Below are 25,837 nucleotides of genomic sequence, written 5' to 3'. Positions count from 1 at the left end.
ATGCGTTGTACTCCTGGGGCACTGCGCACGTGTGGGCGCACAGCGCATGTGTCGTGATGTCCAGGACACAGGGGGCATGCGTCGTGCCTCTGGCACGCAATGCATGAACCGTGCTGCCTGGGGCCCCGAGCATGTGTGGCCCCGCCCGTGGAATCGGGCCCTGCGCTCTGTAGAGCCGGCCCTGGTTATAACAGACTGTAGTAATGCAACACTGCATTATCACCAGGGCTGTGTTGGCCACAGTCCACATCTGTTTTATTTTGATTTTATCATCCTCTCAAAATGTTTTCCTACTCATCATAATTGTTTACACTTCACTAATGACTCCTTAATTTGTTTTCTTCAAGTACAAACTAGCTTTCCAAACATCCTAACAAGAACTTACTTAAATTGTAAGCTCTTTGGAGCGCAGAGTCCCTCTTTTTGTTTCACATTATGAAATTGAACCCACTGTGCTAGCCTGAGTCCATCACTCGGACTCATAGGACAATGCAATAATAAAATAAAAACATAATCGTCAATTGGTGTAAACGGACATAGCTCTACTGAAGTCATTGCAGTTATGTCAATTTACATCAGCTAAGGATCTGATCCTAATGTGTGAATGCTTCAGATATATGGCTTGATCTCGATCTCGCAATCAGGAACAACTTCACTGAAGGCAAAGTTGTTACACTAGTGTAAATCCAAAATGAGAAGAATAATCAGGACCATTATGTTTAATTTTACTAATTCAGGCATATCATCTTACATGGAACTTTGAAATGTTCTGCTACTTTTGATGTGGCTATTCCTGACCATGTCCTGTAGTAATCTTCAAATGAAATGGTTGTTGTCCTTCTGAAAACATAAAGGCAAAGTAAAATTTCTGGTAATCAGAGAGTGGTGAGCACAGATTTTCATACACAACCATCAACAAAACAGCAGAATAAATTTAAAAGGGTTTAAATTATTATATTACTGGCTGCTCGTAAGCAACAGAGACAGAGATAGAGTCAGTAGCGTGTAAAGCATCCAGCTTAAAGAAGAGCAAACACTAATATTTTAAAGACGTTTTAGCTATGTTTACAAGTTACCAGTTTTATGAGACAACCAGATGGATTATTTTCATAGTCTGCCCCTGGTCCCACAGCCCCTTCCAAGGATTAGTTTAGCAGAAAAGAACGAATTTTCTGATTATTTATAAAGTTGATCTGGTTAAGGGAATATATTGTTAACAGGAAAGGAATATGTACCTTCTAAAACAGCTATCATAACTCACCAACAAACACAGAGTAGAATTTTTAAAATCCTCTTTTTATGTTTTATGGTTATGTCTTTAGTATCAAAGACATTACACATATATAAATTATAAATGAAGCAAAATGCTTACTTAAATATTGAATTTTTTACACTGTCAATTGCATTACTATTCACACTGTAGACCAAATTTTCCTCTCAGTTAAATTCTGTGGTTGTTCTAACTTGTACCAAGGCTAAGACAGTTTCCAGCTAGGCTCACTCAGCCTACCTCATATTGACCCAAAGACCATTTATAGCAGACAATGAAAAGTCGGTTTTGATCTTGTACTAATATATCTCCTCAATACTTTATTTTGTACAAAATTCTGAGCGTCAATTAGCCTTTTGAAATGTGTTATCTCTCTTGCCATTGCATGTTTAAGCAAAACAGTTTTGGGAAGCTAAATAAGATCGTTTTAATGTGGTGGAGAGGATTTTACCTAGATTACTAGTTCCATGGGGCAGGAACTGTCTTTTTGGTTCTCTGTACCACACCTAGCACAATAGAGTCCTGGTCGAGGAATGGGACTTGTAGATGCTACCACAATACCACTACTAATAATTTTTAGACACTCAATGCTGGCCTAGCTCTGCCCTCATTGAAATCAGTGGGACTCTTAGCCTCTGTGTAAGGGCTTGTCTACATATTGTTTTAGTCTGCACCAGATGGGTACAAGCTTTAGTTCACACTAATCTGTCATGAGTTAATTGACCTATGTGGACCATGTATTGGATAATTTCTAGTACATGTTAATGTAGTCCCATTTCAAACAGCACTATGTTAACACACAGTAGGGAACTTCTAGTGCATGCCAGCAGGATCCACACAGGCCAGTTAGTGTGCAACAAGCTAGTGTGGACTAAAATGTATAGCCCTCTGGTGTTGACTAAAGCACAAGCTAGTGTGGACTAAAATGTATAGCCCTCTGGTGTTGACTAGACAAGCTTATAGTCAGGGGATTCAGGCAAACACTGGGTGCTTCTGAGAATCCTGTCTGACAGCATCAGATAGAACTTGGAACACAAGGACTTGGACACACCACAAACTTAGTGCCCTGATTGGCTCTTCATTATGTATTGTCTTGTCTTGTTCTAGGTGCTCTTGGTTCAATAAAGATACCTATATAATGTAATTATCAAAAAGCCAAATAAAACAAACCAGTCCACATAATTCTAGAAACAACAAATAAGAGATAATTGTACATGTGAACAATAAAAACCACTATCATTCCTTTGCTCTCAGATGCTCAATACACAATAGTGAGGTTGAGAGGAAGATGACCAGTCATTGAGAAAACGTGGACCCTTGACCTCAATGACCACCCTATTTCTCTCTATTTAATGTCCTTCTCTTACCCACATCCTAGCCTTTGAGGTCTTGTAAAATGTTAAAAGCAACTCTTCACAGGTGTTTTGCTTTTACCAATATTTAAAGCCATGCCCTGAAAGGAAATGATGCCAGAACTCTCACTTCAGCAATGGATGTGCTGAGTGTCCAAAGAAGGAGGGATGGGATCCATAATATGTTGATGACAAACTGATCCTGTTCATTTGTTTTGTAATGGTTCTGATTCAGTAGCCTCTGAAGTTCATGCATAACTATGAAATGTGAAGTCAAAGAGAGTTTTGTCTGTGACTTTAGTAGGGCCAGAACATCACCCCTATTGCCTGGGACTCAATCTAAACACCAGTTCCTGGAGATATGATGGGGTTGGAACTCACTAATGAACTTCAGACTCTAACACTAAGGGAATTCACAGGTGATCAGAAACAATCAGATTCCAGAGTGGTGCAAGGGGCGTGAATTAGGCCCTAGTGTGTGTTAGCTTGAAATTTAACTTCAGAATTATTTCAGTACTAACACCATGCACAAATCTATTGCAATGGAAATTAATATAAAATAAAAATGATCTAGTATATTCTGGAAATAATTAATTGCTTTTCCTATACTATTAAAATAATAAATGGCCTTAAACATGTATCATCTCCTAGAATAAATGCCCCTGACTAGGCCAAACCAAAATATCACTTGGCCCAACAATGACACGTTTCCTGGCTCATTTCATGTGGAAATTAGAATTACTTCCAATAGCTGTGAAGGCAGCTGCTTGCCCAATGTTTCCAAATGGAAATTAAATAATTGGGAATAGCCACTACCAGGAAAAGGAAAATAATTGCTCTTTTTAGGATACAGATTGCAATACAACCTGAGCCTGGCATTTCTTCTTTTGAAGTTATCAGTGGATGCTTTGCTCTTAAGTCAATGGAGTGGGATCATTAAGTTCATCATAATCAGTTACCTGACATGGTCCCGAGAAGATGCTTCAGATGGCAAGAAATACTTCAGAGAAGAAGCACAATCTCCCCCAGTGCTAGGAAGGTCTGCAAAGGTGAAGGAAGACATTTTAAAAAAAAGTTATGAGCCAGATCCTGTAAATTGGTTCCATTTCAGTGACTTCAATGGAGCTACGTTGGTTTATATCAGATAAAGATCGGTCCTATATCCCTCCCTGCCCCCCGCCGCCCCATACTCATAATTGACAAGCTACCACATCTGCACTATGATACAAATATTGGACTTGATTCACCTCTGCATGTACACTCCTCCGCCTGTCCCTCTCGTTAATAATAGACGTCAAAAGGAGTGCAGCTGTTCCATACAGTACACCAAAGGTTCGGGCAGGCAGCTGGCACAGCAGCTGATGCTCATGGCTTTGTGCGAGCAGGAAGGTCCTCTGCAACAGGGGAATTTTCTTCTAGGCACTAACTCCTTAGAGCCTTGCATATCCGCAGATATCCACAGATATCCAGATCTGCCAATGCAGATACCCACGGACAGTGGAATGGATAGTGAAGCGGATACCTGTGGATGCAAGAAGTATTGTCCTAAATCTCCCTGCAGGAGGGGCCAAGTGCCAGCCCTGCCCAGCCCCTCTCCCATGTCCCATCTGGTGAGCACTGTCCTGCGGAGCCCTGGCACACTGCTGAAAAGGACAGCAGCCTCCACAAGAGTGGAAATGCAACAGGTGGCTCTGGATCCCCATTTCCCCCTTTCTGTATGTAGAAACAGAAATGGCAGCACTCGAAAGAGATTAATAAAAAAATAGAAAATGTGACAACTACCCTACCTACACACACACACTCTCTCTCTCTCTCTCTCTCTCTCTCTCTCTTTCCACCCTCCCCCAGATGTTTCCTGCCTCTTCCCTACAGGACCCTGTCTCCTTCTTGCTCATCTCTGCTCCCCTTCCAGATTTGTTGTACAGATTTGTTGTCCAGGGATTGTGGATCAGATGAGGAGTTGAGCCTGGCAGATCTGGAGCCACATTTTTGTATTCACACAGGGCTCTTCCCATTATTGTCAGAATACAGCCATTTTGTGACATCTGAGTGGCATAAAGTGGTCAGTGCACTGGAATTTGGCTCATGGAGAGGAAGTACAGTTGCAGTTCCACATTTTCTTATTCCCCCCATATGCTCTCCTAGCATCAATAACATGAAATATACTTACTGACCCAAATTCGGCCCCAATTTTTACCCTAGCAGTAGTTGCTTCTGCAGTCTTGTCATTATATAGCATAATCATAGCTAAGGGTGTGTCTAGACAGCATCCTTCTGTCAGAATAAGCTACGCAATTTGCGCTATGTTTATCCTGAGTCTAGGTCGAAAGAACTTATTTTGAAATTTAATTTCAAAATAAGGCACTATTCAGACAAATCCCAACACGAGGGTTACAGGGACGCTAGAATAGTGCGCCCGCTATTTCCGGAAATAGTGGGAGCGTTTAAAGATGTGGCGTTGCTATTTCAGGATACTTCCGATATCCTGAAATAGCACCGCAGTCCAGACATACTCTGAATGTCATTCTCATGAAGATTCTCATCAAGACAAATACAATTCATCTAACACCCTTCCTCTGACTTACTTTTCCTGAAACAAATCTGACTTTCCCCAATATCACTATGTAAATTACTCTAGAGCTCATTCACCAACATATAATTTATAGCAACACTTTTATCCACTCAGAATATTCCCTTTCAAAACACCAACTGGCGTTTGTTTTGATATTAAATTACCAATTACCAATCAGACTAATGTAATTTTACTGTGGAGCATACAACAATCTGTTTTTAGATAAGGAGTTTTAAAAAGAACAAGACTCTATTTATGGGTAATAACAAAGCAAATATTACCCTCTAAGTGTTGGCTAGTTCTAACACAACGTAGAACCATTTGTCTGTACAAGGATATGTTGTTTTTCAGCATCTCTGCTGCTTCCACATTCACTGCATTTTCCAGTTCTGGATTAGAAAGCATTACCTGTAGAAAGGTATAAACACACACACACATACAGAGAGAGAGGACATATTGGTATCTAAAACATCTACCCGTCTCAGACACGCAATCCATCTAAATTGTTTTTATTGTTTTACAATGAAATTAATACCATATTGGCATGTTAAGTTCAAAGCAAAAAAGAGGCCACTTAATGGCTTTGTTAGGATTGGGATTGGGCCCTTCATTAAATTACCTTAGAAAAGGGCTGTGTGGTCATAACCTATGCTCCCTTCTTCCTGTTTTCTCTCAGGTTTTTGTATAATTCCAAGCAGACAGCCATGAATGATACACGACTCTGCCATTTGTTTTACTCATAGCCTATACTAGGATGTCCACAAAAATCATGCAACATCTGGGGGACATTTTCAGTCATGAGTGGAGAGCACAGTGATGGGAAAGACATTAAAAAAGGAGGTCGGGCTTGCTACAAGGAGAAAGCTGTATGATTTAAAAAAAAAATTTTTTTTGGTGGAAGAAAAGGCAGTAAATTTGAAACACTGAGGCCTGTGTGTTAAAACTAAACGTAGCTGCTTTGAGTTACTCACTAATCTCAAGACACATGCCAACACTCATGATCAAGACTTTGACCATGAGATAATTCAGGAATTTAAAAGTAGAGTTATCAGCATTTTTCAAGTATTTTTAAAAGTACAGAGAATCAGGCAGAGTACACATGTCTTGAGCAGTGGCTTGCTCAAGATAAGAGAGCATAAATCCAAAAGATCAAAGTAGCTACTGGTCAAAAATATTTAGCACTGGCAACAGCTTCAATCATACTCATTCATTTATCTATCTGCCTTACTCAGAAGTAATGTGCTGCCACATGAAACACTAGGGAATAAATACACAAGTAAAAATAAATTAATCTAATTTAAAATAAGAAGTTCTACAAAATATATTTGCTGCTGCTCTGAAGTAATCCAGACATTTACATTTTTAAATTTTGAACCAAATGAATAATTCTTCATCAAACAATCAGCTTGCAGGTTTGAAATCCCTGCTATATAGGTAAAGTATACATAAAAGGTGTTTTATTTTATGAAAGAGATTTAAACTAAGCTGTTTGCAATACTCTTTCCTTACCTGGATAGCGAGTATAATGCTACTCATCGTTAATTTTCCGTTCCACTCTTTAGGATTGTCTAGAAAATCTATACAAGGTCTTCCTGAGTGCTGATCCACTGTATTGAAAAAATATGGCAGTGTAACTTCGAAAGAATTTAACAACATGGCTGTTGTATGCTAGAAGAACTAGTGATGATTATTGTGTTTTATTTATGTATAAGTTTAAATTCCTCAAGCCATCTAGGTGTTGCATAGGGCAAGTCAATATAACCATGTGTTCCTATCATTGTCACACTTGTCCTCCTGTCCTTACACCCCCAATTGTTCACATAGATTATGCTCTTGCTTTGGTTGTGAATGGTGCCTGTCCAACAGGGCCAAAACCTGTGTGGAGCCTTTGGCATAGCTGCAATTCAAGAACTAAATAATTATATAGGTTTATACTGATCATTATAGCACTTTGTTTTCTATTTCTAAAGTGCACTGAAGTATCAAACTATGGGCTAAACTTTATTTTGATTCACACTAACGTATCCTTTCACTGGAGATGCAAAGGTATGGAGGCTTATATTTGGCCCTTAGGCTATGTCTAGACTGCAAGCTTCTTTCGAAAGAGGATTTTTTGAAAGTATCTTTTGAAAAAGCCTCTTTCGAAAAAGAGCGTCTAGATTGCAAGCAGTACTTTCGAAAAAGCAAGCCGCTTTTTCGAAAGAAAGCAGCGAGTGAGTCTGGATGCTCTCTTTCTAAAAAGCCCTGTTGGCATTCAAGAATGCCTTTTTTCGAAAGAGTACTTTCGAAAAAAGGCATTCTTCCTCGTGAAATGAGGTTTACCGCCGTCGAAAGGAAAGCCGCGTTCTTTCGATTTAATTTTGAAAGAAGGCAGCTGCAGTCTAGACGCAGGTGAAGATTTTTCGAAAAAAGGCTACTTTTTTCAAAAAAAAAAACCTGAGTCTGGACACAGCCTTAGCGTGTAAGCTGCATGAGTCTCTAGGACTAAAACTGGCCACAAAAAATTCTCCCTTTCAGAGTTTATGACAGAAATTGCATTAAAAGGTATGTGAAAAGAACATTTTACATTGCAAAGTCATGCATTCAAAAATTAGAAAATGCCAAATGTATGGTTATCAGTACAATTTTAAGGGCTTATCTACATGGGAAGCTTTTTCTACTTATAACCTCAATTTTTTTTTTTGGCAGAAATTGACACTTGCCCACACAGAAAAAATCTAGTTTTGATTTATCTGACATTTTATCCCATTGTCATTAATCTGTTTTGAAAGCAACGTTGCTATTTCCAGAATGAGTTATACTACAGGCAGTCCCCGAGTTATGCGGATCTGACTTATGTCGGATCCACAGTTACGAACGGGGCTTTTCTCACCCTGGAGGACGGGAGCGGCGGGACGCCCAGATGCGCCGCGGTCCCGCCGCCCGCGTCCTCTGGGGCGAGAAAAGCTGCTCCGTGTCTCCCTGGTCTGCTGCAGGGGGGAGCCCCCCCAGCAGACCAGGAAGACGCGGAGCAAAGCCGCGGAGCATGCGGGCAGCGGGACAGCCCAGATGAGCCGCGGCTGTCCCGCTGCCGGCGTCCTCCGAGGCTTTGCTCCCCGTCTCCCTGGTCTGCTGGGGGGAGCTCCCCCCAGCAGACCAGGGAGACGCGGAGCAAAGCCGCGGAGGATGCGGGTGGGACTGCAGTGCGTCTCAGCGGTCCCGCCACCCGCGTCTCCCTGGTCTGCTGGGGGGGTGTGCAGCTAGTGCGCCTCCCCCGCCCCCAGCAGACCAGGCTTTTCTCGACGACGACGCCTGGGGTAGAGCAGCTGGGGCGCTGCCGGGTTGGTCCCGCAGCGCCGCTCCTCGGCACTACTGGACCAACCCGGCAGCACCCCAGCTGCTCTGCCCCAGGCGTCCCCAAGTCAGCCGCTGCTGGTGCTGCTGAAACTGACCAGCGGCTGACTACAGGAAGCCCGAGGCAGAGTTGCTCTGCCCCGGGCTTCCTGGAATCAGCCGCTGATCAGTTTCAGCAGCGGCTGACTTGGGGACACCTGGGGGTAGAGCAGCTGGGGTGCTGCCGGGTTGGTCCCCGCAGCGCTGAGGTGCGGTGCTGCGGGGACCTACCCGGCAGCGCCCCAGCTGCTCTGTCCCAGGTGTCCAAATTCAGCCACTATTGAAACTGATCAGCGGCTGATTCCAGGAAGTCCAGCGCAGAGCAACTCTGCCTCAGGCTTCCTATAGTCAGCCACTGGTCAGTTTCAGCAGCGGCTGAATCTGGACGCCAGTTCCGACTTACATACAAATTCAACTTAAGAACAAACCCACAGTCCCTATCTTGTACGTAACCCGGGGACTGCCTGTAGTATAATGTTTGTGTGGACACATCTTGATTTTGAATAAAATCTACCACTTCCAGCAGTCCTTCCACTGCCATCGCACGTTGCATTGCTTCACATCTGCTTACCTATGTGTCTCTACTGCTTCTGGGTCAGCTGGTGGCAAATTCCCAGAGTCACATCCCCGTTATGGCAGCCAGGCACTATGCTGCTGAGTGGGCCTGTCTAGAGGTCCTGAACCTCCCATTTTAACAGCAGTAACTGTTTTATACTGATTTACAAGTGGTCCTCGGAGCAAGAGTGGGAGAATAGGCACTCTCAGGACAAAGCCCAGTGTTGTACAAAAACAAAGGAGCTCCAGCAGAATTACAGCACCGCTAGGGACACAAACAGATAGTGCTCTCAGTACCTGCCCTTATTTTGAGGAGCTATACTGGATTTTTGGTGAGGGCTCTACCCATGAATCCTAGCATAGGATTGGAATTTAAGATGCAAAAAATGACCAGATATATCCAGGAGGCTGTTTCTCTAGACAGCCAAGACCTCATTGGTAGACCAGACCCTGAGGCAGAGAGCACGCCAGAGATGGCCCCAAAACCAGATGAAGAGCCAGCCTGTCAGTGCGATGAAGGGGACCTGTTCTAGTAAGAATGATGTGCTGTCTTACAATAGGACTGGATAGGGAGATTTTAAAAGCTAGGTACTGGCTAGGCACTGTAATGCTGAGTGAGTGTGACCTATCATCCTCTCTGTCTGCCAGGCTTGTATTAACACAGCCTTGGCTATGCAGACTTCCTTCTTAGAGTTCACTTTGTGCAGGTTGGGAAGTTATGCAGGACACAGGAGAAACAGGAACTTCTCCTTGACTAGCGGTGACTTTTCTATTTAGGAAGGGACATGTGCTTACATGGACCTGCTGGACACGTAGTGGCCCAGAGAGAGGCTGCTTTTCAAATATGCAAGTTGTGCTAAGACCCAAATCCTGTATTTAATCAACGAATTCTGCATTTGGGCATTCAGACATAAAAATAGAGATTGATGCACCTCTGGGACAATCTGAGTATTTAAATGCATGGTTTGGACATGGTTTATGAATCCCCTGCCTGAAAACTGCACAGAGTTTTTGGGGGGATTGGAACTAGGATTCTATTGGAGTAATGACAGTTCAGGGAAATAAAAGTCAAGGTACACAAAATATCTGAAATATCTAACTACACAATCAGACAATTTTTCACATGGTCCTTACCATTGGGATGGAACGGAATGGTGTTGAACGTAATGGTTGGAGGGACACTATTGTATTCTTGAGTGTATTTTATTGACAGCTGGAGAACAGCCCCTATTGCAGAGAAAGATATTGTATTACAGTACTATCTGTATTTAAAAGCACAACTGTATTACATTTGTCCAAAGAAGGCTTTGCTATTAAAGGGTTTTCATTCTGTTGTATAAAGTTGTAATCCATGGCTGCGTCTAGACTGGCAAGTTTTTCCGCAAAAGCAATTGCTTTTGCGGAAAAACTTGCCAGCTGTCTACACTGGCGGCTTGAATTTCTTCAAGAACACTAACGATCTCATGAAAGATTGTCAGTGCTCTTCCGGAAATACTATGCTGCTCCCGTTCGGGCAAAAACCCTCTTGCGCAGATGCTTTTGCGCAAGAGGGCCAGTGTAGACAACGTGGTATTGTTTTGCACAAAAAAGCCCCAATCGTGAAAATGGCGATTGGGGCTTTCTTGCGCAAAACCACATCTAGATTGGCACTGACGCTTTTCCGCAAAAAGTGCTTTCGCGGAAAAGCGTCCGTGCCAATCTAGACGCTCTTTTCCACAAATGCTTTTAACGGAAAACTTTTCTGTTAAAAGCATTTGCGGAAAATTATGCCAGTCTAGACATAGCCCTTGTGCTAATGTTAACAAATTCTGGAAAATATCAAGTGAATCAGGGTGTTTCATATTAGATTAAAAATGCTTATTTAAACTATCCCTAATTATACATATACTTCCTGGATTGCCAGATTATCAGCATCAATTGAATTTAGTGCCATCGAAGACTTTCAGATTAACAGGTCTGCATGGCTAAATCAATTCACAGAGCAGGTATTGGCTGTCCCAGGACACAGTAGGGTTGAAGTATAGTAGAATCACTTTAAACCTATGCCTAGAGTCCCAGTTACTGGACTCATGATTACATCCCGGATTCAGCTTTCATTTGTTAAAAGCAATACGTTTCTACTCTTCAAAAGGTTGCAAGGAAACCCTTAAAAACATGAGCTGACCATAAGCAGCAGACAGCCTGCGAAGTGGGAAGTGCTTGATGGAGTCACTGAGTTCTGAGGATACCCTGCTACCAGTGGTAAGTTGAGGGTCCCTGGCTGCTTCTCCTGGGGAGAAAAGGAGGGAGAGTTGCAACCCTTCTTTGCTCTCTGAAGGGGGGAGGGACAAATTGTGGGACTGAAGTTACAGGGAGCCCTATGTCATGGTGTGTCTACGGCTCATTATTACTCCAATCCAATTCTGACACAGGGTAAGATTCTCCCATCAACATCTCCCATCAACATCTCCCATCAACAGGTCAGACTCCTCCTTTATTCTCGGCTCTATTTTGTAAGGTCCTGGGCACCCCTATAAAGTAGAACATGATCAGAAGAAGCTGGAGGAGCTCAGCATATTGTAAGCCTGAGCCTTCTATCAACAGCCTTAAAGGAAGTCAGGGCCAAACACAGTAGGCTTTTTTGGTTTGTTATGTTTATTAGCACATTCTGTTTAATAGGACAGGACAGTGACCACCAAACTGCTACCAGAGCATAACAATGTTTGGTCAGTACTTATTCTATCTATAGATGGTTGACTGTCATTTAGTAGAAAAACAGGTGGTAGTGATTTCCTGACATCATTCTCATTGATTTGAAATTACATGCTCCCTATGAAAATCCCATCACTTATTTTGCAAAATATAGGAAAACCCTCACCATTCACGGTGGAAGCGTTCCTGGCACCATCATGAATTGCAAAATTTGCGATTACTGGGAGCCAAGGCTCCCAGCTCCCACAGCAGCTCCCCTTAGCAGCTGAACTCACCCCAGGTCCAGGAGCCACTGAGAACTCACCATAGCTGCCAGGATCTGTGGGGAACCTACAATGGCTCCTGGCAGCTGCAGTGAGCTTCCCACAGCTCCCAGAAGCTACAGTGAGTTCCCCATGGGGGCCATGAGTCACAGTGAGTTCCCCACATGCCTCCCCAGGCTGGGACAGTAGACACCTGCTAATATACAGAACTGCGAATAGCAATTCTGCAAATCCCGAGGGTCTCTCCTGTAGTTGTACATTGAATAACAACAAACGATTTACAATATGCTAATGCAATCCCCGCTCACATGCTACTGGAGGAGCACTGAAAACTAACATGCACCAGCATTCCTCCTAAGCCGTTCACTTGTGCGGATGCTTAGGAGAAATTCTAATGCTGTCTGGCTGATGAGCAGAGCACCCACGGCGAGGTTTGTGTTTCCACTGGTGATCCACATTCACACATGCACATAAAAAAATTATTCCACACACGGATGGAAAAGTTTAGGGGAACATTATATGCAGCTAATAATGAAAAGCTAGTCAAGTTCTTTATGCTTTCTTAAAACAGTTCACAGCATCATTTTTAAAAATATCCAGCAGGATGGAAGGATAACACACAACACTTATAAAATCACAGGGCATGGTAAAAATCTTTGCTACCTTCCCAGAGAGAATCCTTTAATCCCTGGACTTCGACTAGCCATTCCAGCAAATTATCCTTTATCGGAGTAGCAAAGATTCCCTAAAAAAGGCACAAAAAGAAGGTACAGTGTGGAATGTGAAGAACTTGCAATGTTCCCTTAAAAACTTGCTTACCTTGTTAGTTAAAATTAAGAATTATGAAAATTAGTTAATTCATATTTCTAAAGCACTTTGAGACATTTGGATTCATGAAAATGTGTGTATCTGTGTGTCTGTCTATGTGTTTGTCTGTGAGTCTGTTTGTTCGTGAGTCTGTTTGTTCAAGAACGCCTCCTAAATGGTAAGAACTAGGACCACTAAATTTGGTATGCAGCTTCCTCTTATCCTAACCTAAAGCAAGGTCAGTGGTTGGTTGTGCTAGGACAATTGGAAGTGCTGGGAAAGGGACTGTTTTCCACGACACAGAAAGGGCGGAGCTATTTGGAGGGACACGATACTGAGAGTAGTCACTGGGGGCAGAGAGCCCACAGAGAAGAGCTTTCCTGCAGTGTGTCCACTGGGGCAGCTGTGCTTCCAAGGGGGTTGCCAACAGGACTGGGGCTCCTGCCTGCCAGCACACCAGGTAAGTAGCCTCCCTGCCCCAAACCCTTTCCCCCCTTCCCGGGCCTTTGTTGGAGAACTGACATGGGGGGAGAAAAAAGGCCCCTGGTGGCTGAGGGGGGTTGGTTTGGGGGATGACGACAAAAAAAGGCCCATGCTGCTTGGGATCCTCCGCCCTGAGCCCCTCCCTCCCTCCAACCCTTACTCTTTCACATACACCTTGCCCCCAGCCTCTTGCAAGGCTCTGCCCTGACTCCTCCACTGCCCACAGTGCCAGCCAGCTGCCTGCCTTGACAGACTTGGGCAATGCCAGGTAAGTCTTCTAGTATTATATATAAACATGAAGGATTGTTATCAAATCTAACAACAAAGTAAGCATTTATATTTCATGTGGCCACGGTCCTTTTTAACTTGGCTTTGGGGAAGGGAATACAGCATATTGCTATAGTAGACGATATTTTTATGAAGAGATCATTGCCAGGCATCAGCAACTAGCACTAGATTTGAATTGTCTACTTAAAGGCAAATGACCATACATATTAATCATCAGTGCCAGAGCCAGCCAGTCCACACAAATATTTTGTTTTACATTTTTGTTGAGTAGCTCACTTGCCATACTGACTCGGTCACCAAAATTCCTTTGCAATGTTCCCGTAAGGGTTCTCCTCTGGAGAAGCACCAATAAAAGCACTTAAAAATCAATGTGAAGATAACCACGTCAGTGGGATTTTTGCCTACTTATGGGGATTGCAATTCCTATGGGGATTCCAGTTGGATTCTTATCACACTTCAGCTGTTCACTGGTGAAATACCCAAAGAATAAAGGTCCACTACTATGAAACCAAGTTGAGTTCTATTTCATTAAATTAAGCCTGATGATCTGTGGAATTAACTTTGAAAATTAAAGATAGCAGGATTAAAATAACTCAACCCATTTGCTTCCCAAAACCCAACCACCATCATCCAAAAATTATAGCTCTACACTGGAGCTGAAAGGTCTACTAGCTCTACTAGCCATATCTGATCAGGCTACTTTGTTAAAAATAAAAATGCAGCTGCAGTGGTGCAGTGGGTGGGACTAGCTGGCTGCCCAAGTGCAATGCTGCCCAAGACTCTAGGTACATACTCAGTACATAATTTTGCAGTTTTAATTCTTTGGTTGAGAAAGCGTGCGGGAAGGGATGCTAATACAAAAAGGGGGAAAGCCAGGCTGAGGATGTAAAAAAGATGTCAGTTGTATGTTAATTGGTTATCCCCCGGCTCAGCTATTGAAAATGAATAAAGATACTACTCACAAAAATATTGGCTTCTTTATACTCCAGATACTCTCTTTCCAACAACAAGTAAGCGCGGGAGTGCATAGCAATAATAGAACTCACGCAGGACGCTTTCTCTCGCCCCTTCCTTTGCAATATTGTTCTTGCTTCACAGAGGCTGTCGTCTTGCAAAAGGACAGTAAATCCTCCCCCTCTAATTCCTGCCACTGCAGTTAGTGGCTTGTACACATCATTTCTAAAGGGTTCGCCTGGCGTTTAAAGAGGCTGATGGCCCTTGAGCTGAAATCTAAATAGGTCAGTCAGAACTAAAAGCCCCACGCAGAGCTGGTGAATGCTTACTAGCAGAGGCTAAACAAACCCAGCTCAGAAGCTTATTCCTGATCCATGGAGTGTTCTTATACGGTTGGAGAGTGGCTATAGGAAGTAAAGGAGAGCCAGGGCAGCTGGGAGCCTCCTCAGCCCAGGGCACAAGGAATAAGTTGGACTCTGTGTACAGTGTTACCCAGCAACAGACTCCTTGGTTTGCTCAGCTGATAAGGCTATGGCTGTGTTCCCTTCCCAGCCAATCACAGGAGGTCTTAGATCATTAATCAGCTTGCCTCCAATCAGAAGTGGCCTTTCACCCAGCACTTAAATAGGCAATTCCCCATGGCTGCAGCTGACAGGACACTAGAGGCAAACCCTCCAGGCCAAGCCATGAATCCAGAGGTGAAGGCCAAGCCTTGACATTAGAGGCTGAACTTGAACCTAGGCAGATGCCTTTATGGCCCCTTCCATTCCCACACTGAGAATTGCCTGGGCAAAGGGCTGCTGGCTCTGCCCCAGTCTTTTTGTTTGTTTTTGAAGTGTCATAATGAGTTTTAAAGATTGGGGATTTTTATAGGATAAGAATTACATGCACCCTATTTATAAATAACACTCGGGTTACAACTCCACCAGCTCACACATAATTATCATGAAATTTAATCCTTTGGCATGCCAGGTCTGATTATCTTATTCCCAAATTCCTCAGGCCCATGTTTCTGGGTCAATGGGGATGGGGAAGAGTTTAAAAAATGAGGATGTTTAAAATCTGTCATGCTCACAGAGCAAACCTATCATTGCCAGAGGGAAGGAGACACTAAAAATCTGCAAGTATCAATAACAGTGACAGAGCCATTTCCCCCCTCACATCTCAACACACCTTAATCAGGGTAGGTATCAATGTCCCCAGAGGGAGAGGGCCAGCAGCTTTGCCAAGGTCATGTACTAAATCAGGGCAGAGCTCAGAATACAATTGCTTTTGCCTGACTCCCAAAGTTTAACTGCATTGCAACACAGCCTCTTGTTCTGCAAAAGCTCTGGCACGACAGGGATTAATAGAGCAGCCGTCTGATCACACAAAATAATTCTTCTGACACATGGCCAGAATCTGCTATAGCTAAGTTTAATTTATCTTCACTTTTTAAAATACATTAATAATACCCATAATGCTTTGGGAGAAAGATAATCCTTCCTTAGTTAAAAATGGAGAATTAGCATCATGTTTGGTGATAGCTTGCTAACGGCCCAGTTCTACACCCTTTTCTCAAATGAGGAAAGTCCTATTGACATTGAGTGGAATGAGGCTATTTCTAGAAAAAAGTTGTGCAAGTTGGGAATCCCCAAGATTACAAAACCTTCTGGGTTAACCAGTGTTCTGCATGTGAAATATCATAAAATAATTTGGCTGTTTTGTTTCCATATTATTGGAATTGAATCTAGTTTTTGTATCCAGAGTAGGAGGACAATAAGAATCCCAGAGATAACGTCTAGAAGCTAGGAGTGTCGTTAAGACTTATTCCACACTAGCCCTCATCATCAATCTGATTTACATGACTTCAGCTATGCAAGTACCGAAGTCAACATACTTACTAGGGATGTGAAAGACTAGTCGACTATCTGATAAGCAAATGCTTATTGGAGAGTCAACAGGATAGTCGACTAGTCACTTCCCCCCATTTGCTGCCTCTACTAGCTAGAGGCAAGCAAGGGGAAGAGAAGAGATCTTCAAAGCAGCAGCACCGCTGCTGACTCCTCAGCTGATCCCGAGTTCCATGTACGCTGCCGCTTTGAAACACTGGGGAGCCCAGATCTGCTGGGGATTCCCCAGCTGACCCTGGGCTCTGTGCGGTATTTCAAAGCGGCAGTGTTGAGTGGAGCCCGGAATCAGCTGGGGACTGCCCAGCTGACCCCAGGCTCCATGAGGCGCTGCTGCTTTGAAACTCTGCCACCGTGTATCAAAGCGGCAGCACCGCACGGAGTCCAGGGTGAGTGAGTCCCCACCTTTACCCGGGCTCCATGTGGCGCTTTCACCTTTGAAGTGTAGCAACAGCCCTAGGGAATAGGGATAAACGAACAGGATAAGGGATTCCCTTGGGCTGTTGCTACACTTCAAAGGAGGAGGCGCTCTATCGACTAATCAAATAGTCAATGCAAAAATGCATTGACTATTCAATGAGTCAATTACCCAATACTTAACATCCTTAATACTTACTGCAGCGTCTTGTGTGTGGTAAAGTCAGTGGGGACTGCTCTCCTATCAATACTGCCTACCTACTCTTCTCAACCTGGTGGAGTACCAGCATCAACGGGAGAGTGCACAGAGATTGATTTATCGCATTTATTCAGATCACCAGTGTACCCAAAGTTATATCATCAGCGTATGCATTGCAGTGCTTCAATCTGTTCCAGAGCAACCAGAGGATATGTAGAGAAAACAAGAGGACAAAGGTGTAAGTGTATGTACCATCTATCAGTAGCTCTGCACCCACAATCATGCTTGCTGGTGTTTGCTCAACGAGGAATTAAGACGCTGGCTAAAGATGCCAGTATCAGCAGTCAGAGCTGCTAGAACAAGAAGGTTGCTCAGAGTGCTTTCATTTAGTTATATGCCTTTTTTTTGTAACACATCTAGTGGTTTTGTGTTGGGAACAATGCGGCCCTCCTATGCCTTCCACACTCCTACTCAAACCACACAGAAACCCAGCTCTGCTGGTTTGCCACAGACTGTCTTCTGTTCTGTCCCTTTTGCCCCCCCGAGCATGGCAGGGACTTGCTGAATTCATACATTAAGTAAAATATTTTCTGGTAAAAAATTATGAAGTTCAGTTAAAATGATTTTGTTTTTAGTGGCAAATAAAAAATATGTTCAACTAATTATTTTCTTAACCATCCTGGAGCTAACGAATAGCTTATCCTCTTTGAACAACTATTTAATTTCTCTTTGTACAAATTTTAAACCAGTTCTGTTATAAATCCCAGTATACATAACAGGACTCTTTGCACAGACATTCTTACAAAATTATATTTTCCATTCATAAGGATCTGAGAACCAGCTCTCACCTGGGGTGTGAAAAACACTAAATACTTCCTGTAAGGGAAAAATTCCCATTGACTTCACTGGGTTTTGAATCAAGTCATGAAGAGATCATCAAGAAAACTGTCTTCTTGCAAGAGAGTCCTTCTCTCAGGATTAGCCTGTGGGCCATATGCAGATTTCCACCCTCCCATTTTGCACTTGTAGCACATGCATAAATTATTATTGAAATCTAAGTATCATGTACAAACTGTTAATTCAGGGGTAGGGGATCTCTGGCTGCTGGGCCAGATGTGGTTCACCAGGGTTAGCCACTGGTGGGTCGCCAGATGCTTTGTTGACCTCAACCAGCGTCCGTAGACACCACCACTCGCAGCTCCCAGTGGCCACGGTTCACTGTTCCTGGTCATTTGGGAGTTGCAGGAAGCAGCGCAGGCCAGGCGACGGGGAACTGTGAGCAGCGCTGCCTGCAGATCATGTTCATGTAAATAAAGTTTCTGGTGGCCTGCCAGGGGCTGACCCTGGTGAACTGTGTGCAGCCAGCACGACAAAGGTTTCTTACCCATATTAATCTATCAATATGTTTCTCAGGTTATTTGCAGATTTCCAAAGCTAGAAGGGACCATTGTGATCAATTCAGATCAATTCAGCAGGCTATAGAATTTCCCCAACTTAATTCGTAGAGCAGATCTTTTAGATGATGGCATGTAAAGTGATAGCTATGTCAGAACACCTCACACTTTGAGTAGGCCTGGCACAGACGCAATCTTTCCCAGAAATTGTCCTCACAGGTTCTGTGAGGAGGCAGAGTTGCCTTCAAGACTCTCAAACATATAGGCTACGTCTACACTGGCCACAATTTCCGGAAAAGCCATGCAAATCAGGTAAGTCAGGATAGGGAAATCTGCAGGGGATTTAAATATCCCCCGCGGATTTAAATAAACATGTCCGCCGCTTTTTTTCCGGCTTGGGGAAAAGCCGGAAAAAAAGCATCTAGACTGGCGCGATTCTCCAGAATAAAGCCCTTTTCCGGAGGATCTCTTATTCCTACTTTGAAGCCAGTCTAGACACTTTTTTTCCGGCTATTCCCCAAGCCGGGAAAAAAGCAGCGGACATGTTTATTTAAATCCGCGGGGGATATTTAAATCCCCCGCGGATTTCCCTATCCTGACTTACCTGATTTGCATGGCTTTTCCGGAAATTGTGGCCAGTGTAGACATAGCCATAGAGCCTAATCTTGCAAAGGGACACATATCTCCTATGAAGTACGAGAGGCCTCCAAGGCCCACTGGATTCAATGGAAGTTGAGGGAACTCAACATCTTGCAGTGTTGGATCCCAAATGACCAATATAACTGTATTTCTAACAGCACTGAAGTATGAACAGATAAAAAGCATTTTCATTATTTTCAGTTAGGTGAGCTTTCAAAAATTCTCTCGATGTCCAAAGGGAACAGAATAATGAAACAACTAGCAAATTTAGTAGGGAATATTCTAAACCTATAAACTCTTGTACAACTTCAGTCATGCATAGCATTAACGGAGTCTTCTTTGGTTTTCTGTTAAATATCTCAGGCCCTGGAATACTCAGTTAGCAGTTCTGGTATATCCAAGTCTTCCAACCCCATTTTTGTGGAATAATTCTTTGCTACATCTGCAGTTCTGAGTCTGTACCAACCCACCGTAATAATTATCCTTATTTGTAGAGGACACAGTATTGCTAACTACCATTTTGACATGCAGTTTGGTCTTATGTAAGGATAAGGCAATTTGGGAAGGATGAGAAGCCAGAATGAACAAATCGTATCTTGTACTCTCATGTCGCAGTTCTTAAGAGTTTTATTTCCAAAATCCCAGAGATTCACAAACAACTACAATAGTTCTTTGAAGGAAGTTGCTATTCTGATTTGACCATTAGAAAGTCTGTAAAATTTTCTCTGCCTTTGTCTATGATGCACAATAATATTTGGTTCTTGAATTTCAACTCAGACAGGAATTACCAACATTCTGATACCTTTTGGCAGTTTATTTTTCACATTATCCAATTTTATTTTAGTAGGTTTTTTTTTAGCACCCAAGAGAATTCTTGCCTTTCTCTTTTAGCATTCATTAACTCACTGCAATGCTTTGAGTCAAGCTGAGAAGTTGAGTCCCAGAAGTCACAAACTTCATTCACTGAGGGGGAAAAATGTTCTCCCTGAGGCTTTATAGGCTTTTTGCTCAAAGCACATCTTATATTTTTAACAGCTGAAAGCATATATGATTTTTTGACAGATCTCTGTTGTGGATAGCTTTTAAGTAAAGAAAATAAGGGTATGTCTACACTACCACCCTAGTTCGAACTAGGGTGGTTAATGTAGGCAACCGGAGTTGCAAATGAAGCCCGGGATTTGAATTTCCCGGGCTTCATTTGCATATTGCCGGGAGCCGCCATTTTTAAATGTCTGCTAGTTCGGACTCCGTGCCCGCGGCTACACGCAGCACGAACTAGGTAGTTCGGATTAGGCTTCCTACGAGGTGTACCGGTAGTTCGGAGTAGGAAGCCTAATCCGAACTACATAGTTCGTGCTGCGTGTAGCCGCGGGCATGGAGTCCAAACTAGCAGACATTTAAAAATGGCGGCGCCCGGCAATATGCAAATGAAGCCCGGGAAATTCAAATCCCGGGCTTCATTTGCAACTCCGGTTGCCTACATTAACCACCCTAGTTTGAACTAGGGTGGTAGTGTAGACATACCCCTAACCTACTTATAATTGTGAGTGGGCAGGGGTTAGAGTTAATGTATTTCTATGCAAATCCGAAAGATTTTTTTTCAAGTCTGCCATTGCTGCTCCAGTAGGCACATTTTCAAACTGGCATGTCTAAAGCTAAACACTTTTATCCGCAGGCACCTAAGCAAGCAATATGTTTATGGGGTGCTAAGAATCTGCAGCATTAACATTTGTACATTTTTGCTTGTGTGTGGTTTATGCCTGACTTCACAGTAGTTTCTGATTACTTTTAGTGGTTGTTTTAGCAGCTAAGGTGTATCTGGATTTATCCTGCTGTGGTAAATGTCAAATGCATGATAGACCTATGCCACTTGTGATAGATCTAGTTAATTAGGTGCTTTCTCTTGTCACATGGACATTACTTTCTTCTTGAACCAATGAATCTAGTAGTACTTGTACAATAGGTGGAAGGGGTTATGAGGATGCTCTTGGTTTTATCATGCTCTTATCAAACGAATGCTTTCAGGAGAATAAGCAAAATTAAGAATCTTGGTATCACTTTTCAAGCATGTTTTTTACATGGAGAGCCATGAGCCAGCCAAAATACAAAGGTTGCTTTATTTAAGTCACAGTTTGTGTTCTTATTTATTCCAAGTAGGAATACGGGATCTTCTGGAAAAGGGCTTATTTTCCGGAAAATCGCGTCTACGCTGGCGCTTTTCTCCGGCAAAAAACCCGAGCCGGAAAAAAGCGGCAGCCATGTAAATGCAAATGCCGCGGGGGGTATTTAAATCCCCTGCGGATTTGCAATTCCGAAGTGTCTCATTAGCATCCCTTTTCCGGAAAGGGATGCCAATTTAGACACAGCCTTAGGGTTTGTAATCCGTCAGTCAGAGGGAAGTTTAGTATAGATGTAATTAGTGATTGATTTTTGTCTCCAAAAATGAAACTTTCCCTTAAATACAGCAAAAATCCTAATTAAAATTCCAGATCTGAATGCTATTAACCTGGAAATGACATGTCAGCTTTGTGGGCTCAGTATATATATAGTACTGAAGACATGGTCTTAAAAGCATTCATTAATGGGATTCTTGTTGAACACATATGCTCAGATTCTCAAAAGGTATTTAGGTGCCAAGCTCCCAATGAGATCAATGGGAATTAGGTGCTAAAATACCTTTGAATATCTGGGCCATACATGTACACAGGGTTCAGAGCATTTGCACGTATGTGGCACTGAAGTCTCACTACAGATCTTAACAATGAGCTTAAATGGTACTCTGGACTTCTGTTCCGGGGTTGAACTTACCCTACAGAGAATAGCACAGAATGCACTAGTTTTGCAGTCTAGTTTTATTATTGCTGTCTTTTTAGTATCTTCCCAAAACATCTGCATGGCCAGCTTTTAAAGTTTAAAGATCTGTATATTTATCCCTCAATTATCATAAAATATTATATGCAAAATCATGCTTGTCTTACTTAGGTAATGAGGTGTTCTGACTTTTAATATTCCTTGCTTGAGTAAGATGAGCAGGATGTGGCCTTTCATAATATTAGGATTTGCAATTATTATACCAAGATTCAGGAAATACCGATTTTTATATTAAAACAATGTTTTAATAAACAGCAGCATAAAATAATCGGTGTTTAATATTATCTCTGGTGTGTGAAATACAAAAATGCACATATCATCAGTATAAAATAGCCTTTGGTATTACATTTTCATGCCTAATTGAAATGCCCTTAATTAATTAATAAATCAATCATCAAATAATACAGTGATTAAATGCATGCAGTGAAAACAAATAAAAATAAAATGTATGTATAAGGTAGTGGCTGAATATCACCATAATATATTTCAAGAACATCTACAGCAGGTTAAAAACAAAAAAGAAATAGACCAGTATATAAAATGCAGAGATGTATTTCACTTCTTCTATACAAAACACTTTTGTGCAAAAAGATGTGAAAATAAAGTCATACTATACAATATCGTCAAACTGAGCAACGGATTATTTTCATTGTATGGACACAAAAGATATTATTTTAATATAAGCCAAGTCTGTGAAAAGATGTAATGTACATAGTTATTTTGTAAATCATCAAAGTGGTTTCAAAATGATCAATCTAGATTGATTATACCTGAATGAATTTCAGTAATAATACAAATGTCATATTTCTAAGCGAAAAGTTAACTTTAATTCACATTATTTTAACTAATAGACAAAGTTGCCATAAATGTTTTCGATTCCTGATGGAATGTGGATTTTCCATTTTTAGAGGGTTTTGGAGTCATAGTCACAAAATTATGTGGTGATCTGAAACAATAAATACTTCTTGGGAAAACTGATTCCTTACATAAACTGTGGTTCAAAGCTTTTTTTTATTAAATAGTTGCATAGCAACAAAAGGATACAAAAATTCTGTTATAACTACACATATAAAATTATGAAATGTTAATTTTGAACCAGCTGATTCATGCTCTGAAATTAAAACTCTCGATTTAATTTCCTTTAAAGGCAGTTTCTTAAAACTCCATCTATTTTAGCAGACATTACCAGATTACTTTAGTAGCCTGAGAGTTGATAACTCTTCTACTGAATGTCAGGACATTTTATGCAGTTTTTCGGTTTAAATATGAACTCAGACTCTCACCTCAGGTGAAAAACAAAAACCTACCTGATTGTATCACTTATTTGAAACACCATTCTTGACTGCAAAACTTACAAATATTTAAACTAGCTATTGGAAGTGAATTGCATACCCAGTAAATCTCTGAACATTTGCCTCTCCTAAAAGAAGTGACTGACAAATATTAAAATGTTTTCAAAATAATAAAGTTTCTGAAATATAAACCATAATATCAGAGTTTTAAAAGCCGTGTCAAAATCAAGTGTATGATGATCATCACAAAGATCTGGATTTGTTTTTGTCCCTTATAGGAATAAACATTAATTTGATACTTGAAAAAAATGTTTGCTCACATTGTTGTGTTAATACCACAATGATTTATATCTTGGTGTCTGCTCATCCTGTTAAACACAGTTAAACTTCACAGAAGATACTTGTTGCAGAAGTCAGTTAAGTAACCAGAAAAATCTTTAATAAAATATTTGAATATAAATCTTTTCTACGTCTTTCTAATTGTACTGTTTATAGGTTTATTTACAAAGGCCTGACTTACTTACAGCTCTGCTGGAATAATAGATTCATTAGGTCCATGAATATTGGGGTCTCCTAATAAGGATGACTGTTTTGAGTCAATTTTGTATGGTTTTTGAGTTTTGTTTCCAAACACTGTTATACCAATTCCACTTGGGTGACTTGGAATTGACATATGAGATAGCAAAGGTATATTTGCATCCTGATTGGATCCTGAAGATGGCAAGCTAGTCACATGACCTGTGCTAGTCGATCCACTTGCACTGCTTGGTGAACGACTCTTTGGAGGTGGACAGTGCTGAATTACCCTGGGTGGGCCTGCTGGTTGGTAGTGGGCAGCTGGGAAAGCAGCATATCCTGGAGGAATTGGGTATCCATTGATTGGAATAAATCGCTGGTTTTGAGGTATTGGAGGTCCAATGAACCCAGCAATTTGGCTTTGTGGTATACCCTGTGCTGGAAACATGTAATTAGGGTATCTAGGATTACTTAGGTTACTAACTGGACTTGCACTGAGTGAAGTTGTCTGAGTGGTGGCATTTCCACCAGAGGGAGTAGTAGAACTAGTGTGACTTGAAAGTCCCTCCCAAGAACGCAGCCTGGCATGGATATCTTTAAATCTTGGCCTCCGAGATGGAAGATCATGCCAGCACTCTGTCATCAAGCTATACATCCTGGGAGGGCAGTCTTCAGAACATGGTAATAACTGTCGTTTCCTGACCATCTCTATGACTTCCTGATTACTGAATCCATAATATGGTTGAAGTCCAAAGCTGAAAATCTCCCATAAGACCACGCCAAAGGACCAAATATCTGAATCAGATGAGAACTTGCCATACATAATTGCTTCTGGTGGCATCCAGCGAATTGGCAGTAGGGATTTACTTTGAACTCTGTAATAATCTGCTGAGTATATTTCTCTTGATAGACCAAGGTCTGAAATTTTCACATGAAGTTGTTCTCCAATTAAAATGTTCCGAGCAGCAAGGTCTTTATGGACAAAAAAATGACTGGATAAGTATTCCATGCCTGCTGCAATCTGAACAGCAATATGCAGGAAATCCCCATGGTCCAGACTGGATTTGACAGTACCATCCTCATCACTGCTACATCCAACATCTGAATGGGGCGATCGCATTATAAGGAATTCATGGAGGTCACCCTGATTCATGTACTCAAAAAGCATGCAAACGGGTTGTTCCTGCGTCACAACACCTAGGAGACAAACAATGTTAGGGTGATGGAGTTCTGCCATGAGAGATGCTTCTTGCTGGAATTCTGTCCACTGCTGGGGATTGTTAAAGTCTTTCAGTGTCTTGATAGCAACAAGCTGAGCATGGTCCATGCCTGGAAGATAGAGGTGTCCCTTGTAGATTTTTCCAAAAGCACATTCACCCAGTTCTTCCATAAAACGAACAGCAGAAAGAGGCAACTCCTTAGCTTTGCTCTGTTAAAACAGCAAATCAAAGAGTAGGTTACAACAATAGGGACAAAAAGGGTAGCTAAGATAGAGGCCTACACTCTCAACAAGTCCTCAAGCCTGCTGCTCCCTGCAACAGTATCTATAACTCAAATGGCAGTAGAAATATTGTGCTTCTGCTATATAGGGAGACTAGGCAGCAAAGACGTCATGTTGATCCAAGTTCTATAGTGGCTCTGTTCACAGGAGTATCGGTTGCCATCACTAGCAGAGATACGTGTGTGACCAGATGAATCGAGAGCCTGGATGAGGCTGGGGATTCCAATACTCCAGTACCCATACAATTCCTCACTGAATCACAGACAACCAGAACTGGAAGGGACCTTGAGAGGTCATCAAGTCCTGTCTCCTGCCCGCAAAGCAGGACCAAGCACCATCTAGATCATCCCTGATAAGATGCCTATCTAACCTGCTCTTACATATCGCCAATGATGGAAATTCTACAACCTCCCTAAGCAATTTATTCCAGTGCTTAACCAGTCTGACAGTTAAGAAGTTTTTCCTAATGTCCAGCCTAAACCTTCCATTTGCCTCTTTCACTCCTGCTTTGT

General features: G+C 42.0%; 2 protein-coding genes across 4 annotated transcripts in view; both read right to left on the bottom strand.

The window, feature by feature from the left end:
* Positions 1-16,842, bottom strand: part of UBE2U (ubiquitin conjugating enzyme E2 U) — a 37,136-nt gene extending 20,294 nt beyond the window's left edge. Inside the window, exons 1-8 of one of the 2 annotated variants that reach the window (XM_014574570.4) lie at positions 14,616-16,842; positions 12,739-12,820; positions 11,286-11,390; positions 10,256-10,348; positions 6,704-6,801; positions 5,476-5,602; positions 3,582-3,663; positions 752-840 (exon numbers count right to left, since the gene is read on the bottom strand). In XM_014574570.4, coding sequence (XP_014430056.2) covers positions 752-840; positions 3,582-3,663; positions 5,476-5,602; positions 6,704-6,801; positions 10,256-10,348; positions 11,286-11,390; positions 12,739-12,820; positions 14,616-14,681 — 742 coding nt within the window. In that variant the 5' untranslated portion in view covers positions 14,682-16,842. The remainder of the gene's footprint in view (positions 1-751; positions 841-3,581; positions 3,664-5,475; positions 5,603-6,703; positions 6,802-10,255; positions 10,349-11,285; positions 11,391-12,738; positions 12,821-14,615) is intronic. The other variant, XM_025185646.3, reaches the window with a different exon arrangement.
* A 5,434-nt stretch (positions 16,843-22,276) lies between these two features.
* The window catches only part of ROR1 (ROR family WNT receptor 1), a 277,094-nt gene continuing 273,533 nt past the window's right edge, over positions 22,277-25,837 (bottom strand). For both annotated transcript variants that reach the window (XM_075936157.2, XM_075936156.2), the window contains one exon: positions 22,277-25,253. In XM_075936157.2, coding sequence (XP_075792272.1) covers positions 23,829-25,253 — 1,425 coding nt within the window. In that variant the 3' untranslated portion in view covers positions 22,277-23,828. The remainder of the gene's footprint in view (positions 25,254-25,837) is intronic.

Source organism: Pelodiscus sinensis, chromosome 9 (genome assembly GCF_052426305.1).
Source record: "Pelodiscus sinensis isolate ZL-2025 chromosome 9, ASM5242630v1, whole genome shotgun sequence".
NCBI classification, from domain to species: domain Eukaryota; kingdom Metazoa; phylum Chordata; order Testudines; family Trionychidae; genus Pelodiscus; species Pelodiscus sinensis.
The sequence above is the reverse complement of the archived record's forward strand: the minus strand, read 5'-3'. Positions and strand labels throughout refer to the sequence as shown.